Source organism: Oncorhynchus clarkii, chromosome 10 (assembly GCF_045791955.1).
Source record: "Oncorhynchus clarkii lewisi isolate Uvic-CL-2024 chromosome 10, UVic_Ocla_1.0, whole genome shotgun sequence".
In the NCBI taxonomy this organism is placed as follows: domain Eukaryota; kingdom Metazoa; phylum Chordata; class Actinopteri; order Salmoniformes; family Salmonidae; genus Oncorhynchus; species Oncorhynchus clarkii.
In genome coordinates, this window is record NC_092156.1 from 9,397,932 (window position 1) to 9,406,656 (window position 8,725).

General features: G+C 42.9%; 1 protein-coding gene across 1 annotated transcript; it reads right to left on the reverse strand.

Annotated features, from left to right (window-relative positions):
* Positions 1-2,187: 2,187 nt before the first annotated feature.
* Positions 2,188-4,129, reverse strand: LOC139419421 (NHP2 ribonucleoprotein homolog (yeast)). The gene is made up of 4 exons (XM_071169368.1): positions 3,823-4,129; positions 3,525-3,594; positions 3,294-3,399; positions 2,188-2,948 (listed from the first exon to the last, which is right to left on the reverse strand). The coding sequence occupies exons 1-4, from the start codon at positions 3,986-3,988 to the stop codon at positions 2,823-2,825; spliced, it is 468 nt and encodes a 155-aa protein (XP_071025469.1). The 5' UTR covers positions 3,989-4,129; the 3' UTR covers positions 2,188-2,822.
* Positions 4,130-8,725: the final 4,596 nt, after the last annotated feature.

Here is an 8,725-nt window from a genome sequence, read left to right on the forward strand (position 1 = left end):
TAAAACCATTGTGCTCTGATGGACTGAGACATGGCTCTTCTGCTTTTGTAGGATTTTGGGGAAAATAGAGCTAAACACAACAAACACAGTATTGGTGGCTTTTTTTGGGGGAGAAATATTTGAAATGTCAACACAGGAAAAAACAGCAACATAAATGTTGGCCTGGTGGGGACTGAGGGGAGAGAGGGGTTCACAGACTGTTTCAACAGCCAACACGCCAGGTGTTTCCTCACCAAATAAAGAGCAGCACTACCCTGATTATCATTTTTTTTAATCCCCGCATCATTGGGAAAGGGCTCGTAAGTAAGTATTTCAGGTAGTCTACACCTTTTGTTTTCGGCGCATGTGACCAATAAAATGTCATTTGATTCACCCTATTCAGTGCACGCAGAATGGTGGGGTAAATGTGTGAGGGAAAGTGGCCATAATATTTTGTGAAATGTTCTGTTGAAGGTCAGATTCCAAGCAAAAAAAAACAGACTGTTTAATAATGGGTTTTAAAATAAAGCCGGAATAAGAGCAGGTGAAAGTCTTGACTCAATGTCTAGAGAGGCTACCAACAGGACAACGTTCACACCTAGTGGAGGGATATTTCTACATCAGGGAATGGCAACTTTGATAGGGGTGGGGGTCACAATAAAATCAGAACTCATTATGAGGGGCCGCAGTGGCTCATGGGTCTGTGTACCCATATATGCAGTGAGCCGGACCTAGCCTAAGTTACATTTTGTTGGGAGGCGCCCGTACCTTGCAAGCAAAAGATTTTAGCAGCCCCCCTCTTGACAGTGGAGAGAATAAATTGAAGTTAAGGGAGTTAATTTGCTGCATTCCTACCCATTTTGCCATGGGGCGGAGATAAGATTTTGCAATTGTGTAACTAATTTCAAACAATCATACAAATTTTCCCATGGGGCAGAGAAAAATTCAATTTTTTTTGTTGTTGCAGTTAATATCTCTGAGTGAGAGTGACTAACAAAATCAATGGGGGCCCTGTGGTCTATAATTTGACCATGATTACAAGTTTAGCTGGCTAGACTAACTTAACAGAACTTATTTTTTTTGCTGACATGGGCTAATTGAGTGACTGTCAGTGAGTGACCGAACAGAAAAGCTGCAAGTTTCATCTTGTGTAATCTGCTCTTTTAACTCTCAACATTAGGTTGAGCCCCCTAATGTTGAGATGGGGGGATTGATTTATCTGCAGGCCCACACAAGAGGGTGCACCAGTTGCCCATCCCTGGTCTACATTAAAACGTGACACTACTGACACCTTGTGGTTGTTAGTAAAATCAAATCCTATTGGTCACATACATATGCGTTAGCAGATTTTATTGCAAGTGTAGCGAAATGCTACTCAGTTTCATAGGATAATCTTGGCCAAAACCTGCTCCAAGAGCAAGTGCTTTACACATACAAAAAAAATATATTCAGCTCAACTTGTTCTTTCAGTGCAACCGATAGCAGGTGTGTCATTTGTTAAGAAATGACAGTCTGTAAAATGCATCAAAAGTGTATCTGTGGAAAGGTGAACGCCTGCTCAGTTTGCTGCTACCAAGCATGGCCTGCTAAGTTAATGTTTCCACCATAATGTTCACATTCGTAATAATGATTTCCAACACCCAACCAGGCTTTTACAAAACAAACTATAAGGACGTCCATTTTGTGCCTTCATGATGTAAATGTATCTCCCCTCTCCTAATGTAAAGAAGCAGACGTTGTGTTGAGATGTACCCCCCCCCCCCCCCCAAAAAAAACAGGTGCATTTATTGCATCAATACAGCATCGTATCACCTGGCAACACACCTTCCTCAAAGCAACAGAGTGTGAAGAACCTACGCAAAGGGGAATGTCAATATGCCTGTGACAAAATAAAAAATGAGAAAAGATAAGACAAAACGATGAATCGGGGGGGGGATTTACCTACTAAATGTAAATGTTACATTTTTAAATTGTACCTTTATTTAACAAGGCAAGTCAGTTAAGAACAAATTCTTATTTTCAATGTCATCCTAGGAACAGTGGGTTAACTGCCTGTTCAGGGGCCGAATGACAGATTTGTACCTTGTCAGCTCGGGGATTTGATCTTGCAACCTTTCGGTTACTAGTCCAACTCTCTAACCACTAGGCTAGCTCCCGCCACATAAGTGATACATTCGTTTACAACTGCAATGATCAAACCCATCAGAATGAGATTGCAGAAAATGATTTATTGTTTAATTGCGCAGGAGTCATGTAGTCCCCTATGGTCCCTCAATTAGAACCGGCCAACAAAACACACAAGATACGCTAAGCACATGCTCTGTTACCTAACCCAAGTCCTGACCATTCAAACAAGGCTCATCAACTCAAAATCAGCGTGCAGATTTATTATTCATACCAAAATGTATGTTATATAGCAGTGCAACCGATAGCAGGTGTGACATTGAAATAACACATGTTATGAAAGCACCTAATACAATGTAAAAACTGAATGTACTTGGTAGACATATTCATATCTGGCTGTAGACAACACATGGATGCCACCAAAATGAGGAAAATAAAGTCCCGTTTCAAGTCAGCACCTATTTAAAACACCAAAGAATGCTGTCAACCATCATAGGCCCAGTTTACATTTAATAACCAAAACAAACAAAGATGACATTGGGGGGGGGGGGGGGGGGGGGGGGGTAACTGCTGGGGTATCGATGTATACTGAGACTGAAATATCACACCACCCTGCAGCTTGGCTCTAGTTAGTCAGTTCATTTCACCCCCCAATTGATTATGCCTACAGCCAGACATTTCTCAAGATACAATTTGAGTCTGATAGCCAGAAAACAGGTTCAGAGGGGTTTGGGCAGGGCAGAGACCTCCTCGAAACACTCATCATAGGCCTCCTTATAGTCCTCGTGAGATTTGATCATGATGACGCAGGTGGGCCGCTTTGAGCCTGCAGACGAACCAAGGTCCTGAGGAGATAGACATGGCAGGGTTACTTTAAAAGGTATTCGCCTCATTGATTTCATGGGAGAACCTCAATTGCTTACTCGTCACATCCTTCGCAAAACTAATTGATAAGGAAAGCCAGAGGTTTGTCATTATTGTGCATTCCTCTTTTTGTATTTTTAGTACAGTACACATGATCAATTTCAGCTCCAAGATGGTGGCGATATGAAAAGCTTAATTGTGATGTTAGGTGCTTTGAACCATGTAGCGCTCTGTAGTTTCATAACTCTGTGGACAATGACGTGATATACGAATTCCGACATTTCTATGCACTTCCGCAGTTAGGCCTTTTGGTTTGGAGAACTCACCACTTTTGAGGGAATATAGGCATATGGCAGACTCCTGTCCTCACACATGACGGGTAGATGGCAGTAAACATCGATTGGAAGAGTATCTCCAGCCAACACCACAATCCTGCAAAAAATATATAATTGTATATAGATAGAGAAGCATGCGTATGATCTCATAACCATTTGCAGAACGTTAGCAAAATATTCAAACAGTACAGGCTAAATTAATTAACTAGTTAACAAACTTACCCAGTTTCTCCTTTGTTAATGAACTTCTGAACTTCTTTCACTCCACGGCGAATTTGTTTGAGCTTAGATGCTGAAAAAGACAGAGTTGCATGTAAAAAAAAAGACGGAAAGTTAGCTGAAGTAGCTAACACCACTCAGCTCACTTGCCTACTACTAACGTTGGCAAATGTCCTAACTAACAGTTCACCAAGCTAATATTAACAGGCTGACTAACGTTACCTTGCTGGATACTATTTGAAAATGTCGACCATATTCTTGGCATTTATTTGTCAATATGAAAATATAATGTATAGTTTACCTTTTTTGACACATTTGTAGAGCTTCTTGCTTAGCTTCTTAGTGGCCAGTGGATTAGCAATTGGGTTGATGTTTGCAATCAACTCTTGATACGACTTCTCTGTCCCTACAGTCTCCGTCGCTCCAGCCTCCTCCTTAGTGCCTTTTTCCTTCTTTACCTTGGTCATGTTTCTGAGAGATAACGCAGAAGTTACTTACCGTTTTAGTTAGTTTGCAGCGTGCTACGTTGCAAGTGGGGGAAAAAAAGCTACACACGTGTTGCCAGTGCAGAAAAACGTAGTACTTCCGGATCAAGTATTTTTGCAATCTTTCAGAATAAGGGTCACCAGTGCACCGCTGTGAGGCAGGCAAGAATAATTTTGTAATTCCGGGTCAAGTATTTTTGCAATCCTTCAGAATAAGAGTTCCATTTGGTTTACCTTTAAAATCAATAATTAGGGTGAAAATGACGGAAACTTTGCACAATTATCGATATATTGTATACTATCTATTATACAAATCACAATTTAATAATATGTGACATATTATGTGATTGTTTTATTTTAAATGTGTTCACGCCGAAATGGTCAACAATATTTTTGGTGTGTGTGTACTCATCATTTACTGCACTGTACACAATTTTCTGTACTTTGTGTCGGATGTAAAATGGGGGTCCATTTTACTCTTGAGCCCCTATAGTTTCCACATTCACAGAGTTTATACGCAGAGGACCATCATCTGAGGCCCTTAAAGAGTGGCGTTTCCAGCTTAAATACAATCTGTTTTTCATATTGGACTTACATATATCACAGTACACAGTTATCTGTACAAAACAGATCAGCTTGAACAAAAATCTAGGTCATAGGAAGTGTTGCTGGACTTTTACAGTGATCAAACAGATTAAAATGGGGGTGCCTATGTAACAGTATAGACTTTACGTCCGTCCCCTCGCCCCGACCTGGGCGCGAACCAGGGACGCTCTGCACACAGACAACAGTCACCCACGAAGCATCGTTACCCATCGCTCCACAAAAGCCACGGCCCTTGCAGAGGGCAATACGAATGGGCTGAATAATGGGAATGGGCTGAATAATGGGAATGGGCTGAATAATGGGATTTAAAAGTTGTATTTTTAAATGTTTAAGTTGATTATTATAATAATATGATTATTATTGTTAATATTAATAGTAGCATTAAAAATATTGTTTTTATATTTATATTAGTGTTGTTACCATGATAACTATCTAGTAATCATTACTTAATGCAGTTAACAATAACGTCACTGTTATATTATTTGTGCTATGAAGGTGATTAACTTTTTTTCCTTTTTTCATATTGTTAAACCAAATAATTGGTCTGCTAACGTTTTTTACATTATGTCACGAATTTCAACCACTTGTATAATTTTCTACATGTATTGTGTAATGGAGCTGTATACTTTAAGTGTTGCTCTCCACTTTCTGGAGGATCACGTTTTAAAATCAGTGGAATTTAGAGTATGATAGCTAGAGAGATGGAGAAAACACCTGTCTCCGGATTACATCATCAAAACTAAGGGCAACCGAAGTATGGCATTCCTGACAGGAAGACGCATCCATCATGCATGTTGATGTAGTGGGGCCTTTCAGACATCTCCAGTGTCAGCTCTACAGGTGGAGATGGGGAGATGTTATCCATTACAGAAGGCAACAGCTGGCAATAACATACAGGTCTCACCCCACGAGGCATGTTGGCAACGTTGACAGAATTAAAGCTTTGGATGTGTGGGTTATAACCAAGAGAGGAAAATGGGATTGTATGGCAGAGAGTTTAACCCCACGGTACCTATCCCTGTGAGTCCACCATGGCTACACCCACCTACAGTACTTAATTTACAAGTGTTGGAGAGAGTACGGAAAGACAGGGAGGGAGTTGATCCATCCGAGTTATTTTAAAAGACAACTGGATACTGTATATCAGGATTTTATGCCCATATATACACTGAGTGTACAAAATATTAAGAACACTTGGTCTTTCCATGACATAGACTGACCAGGTAAATGCAGGTGAAAGCTATGATCCCTTATTGATGTCACTTGTTAAATCCACTTGAATCAGTGTAGATGAAGGGAATGAGACAGGTTAAAGAAGGATGTTTAAGCCTTCAGACAATTGAGACATGGATCGTATGTGTGTGTGTGCCATTCAGAGGGTGAATGGGCAAGACAAAATATTCAAGTTCCTTTGAACGAGGTATGCCACCTGGTGCCAGGTGCACCACTTTGTGTCAAGAACTGCAACCCTGCTGGATTTTTCACGGTCAACAGTTTCCCGTGTGTATGAAGAATGTTCCACCACCCAAATGACATCCAGTGGTGGGAAGCATTGGAGTCAGCATGGGCCAGCATCCCTGTGGAATGCTTTTGACACCTTGTAGAGTCAGCATGGGCCAGCATCCCTGTGGAATGCTTTTGACACCTTCTAGAGTCAGCATGGGCCAGCATCCTTGTGGAATGCTTTTGACACCTTCTAGAGTCAACATGGGCCAGCATCCCTGTGGAATGCTTTTGACACCTTCTAGAGTCAGCATGGGCCAGCATCCCTGTGGAATGCTTTTGACACCTTCTAGAGTCAGCATGGGCCAGCATCCCTGTGGAATGCTTTTGACACCTTCTAGAGTCAACATGGGCCAGCATCCCTGTGGAATGCTTTTGACACCTTATAGAGTCAGCATGGGCCAGCATCCCTGTGGAATGCTTTTGACACCTTATAGAGTCAGCATGGGCCAGCATCCCTGTGGAATGCTTTTGACACCTTATAGAGTCAGCATGGGCCAGCATCCTTGTGGAATGCTTTTGACACCTTATAGAGTCAGCATGGGCCAGCATCCCCTGTGGAATGCTTTTGACACCTTATAGAGTCAGCATGGGCCAGCATCCCTGTGGAATGCTTTTGACACCTTATAGAGTCAACATGGGCCAGCATCCCTGTGGAACGCTTTTGACACCTTCTAGAGTCAACATGGGCCATCATCCCTGTGGAATGCTTTTGACACCTTCTAGAGTCAACATGGGCCAGCATCCCTGTGGAATGCTTTTGACACCTTGTAGAGCCAGCATGGGCCAGCATCCCTGTGGAATGCTTTTGACACCTTCTAGAGTCAACATGGGCCAGCATCCTTGTGGAATGCTTTTGACACCTTCTAGAGTCAACATGGGCCAGCATCCCTGTGGAATGCTTTTGACACCTTCTAGAGTCAACATGGGCCAGAATCCCTGTGGAACGCTTTTGACACCTTCTAGAGTCAACATGGGCCAGCATCCCTGTGGAATGCTTTTGACACCTTCTAGAGTCAACATGGGCCAGCATCCCTGTGGAATGCTTTTGACACCTTCTAGAGTCAACATGGGCCAGAATCCCTGTGGAACGCTTTTGACACCTTCTAGAGTCAACATGGGCCAGCATCCCTGTGGAATGCTTTTGACACCTTCTAGAGTCAACATGGGCCAGCATCCCCTGCGGAATGCTTTTGACACCTTCTAGAGTCAACATGGGCCAGCATCCCCGTGGAATGCTTTTGACACCTTCTAGAGTCAACATGGGCCAGCATCCCGTGTGGAATGCTTTTGACACCTTCTAGAGTCAACATGGGCCAGCATCCCTGTGGAATGCTTTTGACACCTTCTAGAGTCAACATGGGCCAGAATCCCTGTGGAACGCTTTTGACACCTTCTAGAGTCAACATGGGCCAGCATCCCTGTGGAATGCTTTTGACACCTTCTAGAGTCAACATGGGCCAGCATCCCTGTGGAATGCTTTTGACACCTTCTAGAGTCAACATGGGCCAGAATCCCTGTGGAACGCTTTTGACACCTTCTAGAGTAAACATGGGCCAGCATCCCTGTGGAATGCTTTTGACACCTTCTAGAGTCAACATGGGCCAGCATCCCCTGCGGAATGCTTTTGACACCTTCTAGAGTCAACATGGGCCAGCATCCCCGTGGAATGCTTTTGACACCTTCTAGAGTCAACATGGGCCAGCATTCCGTGCGGAATGCTTTTGACACCTTCTAGAGTCAACATGGGCCAGCATCCCTGTGGAATGCTTTTGACACCTTGTAGAGTCAGCATGGGCCAGCATCCCCTGTGGAATGCTTTTGACACCTTGTAGTCAACATGGGCCAGCATCCCTGTGGAATGCTTTTGACACCTTGTAGAGTCAGCATGGGCCAGCATCCTCTGTGGAATGCTTTTGACACCTTGTAGAGTCAACATGGGCCAGCATCCCTGTGGAATGCTTTTGACACCTTGTAGAGTCAACATGGGCCAGCATCCCTGTGGAATGCTTTTGACACCTTCTAGAGTCTTTACCCCTGACGAATTGAGGCTGTTCTGAGGGCAAATGGAGGTGGAGGGTGCAACTCAATATTAGGAAAGTGTTCTTAATGTTTTATACACTCACGAACAGGTCAGACTGGGTCAGCCTCCGTTGTACAGGAAAGTGGGGTGGCAGACAGGAAACGTATGACAGACCACCTGACTGTATACATGGCAGAGCTGAGGGCCGTACTGTTGGCCCTGCAGTGGCTGGAGGAAGTCAAGCCAAAAATAATAGTTATATGTAATGGTGTAAAGTAACTAAGTAAGAATAGTTTACTTAAGTATTACTTAAGTAACCACACTGCTAACCTTATGCCTAACCTTAACCACACTGCTACTTCACTACATTCCTAAAGAAAATAATGTAATTTTTACTCCATAAAAATATTTGTTACATTTCAAATTTTTACCTGGACAGAAAAACAATTAACCACACTGCTAACCTTATGCCTAACCTTAACCACACCGCTAACCCTCTGATCTGGTGGACTCACTAACAGAGAACATCCCTATCCCTACTGCCTCTGATCAGGACTGCTTTGTTTGTAAATTATGTCTGAGTGTTG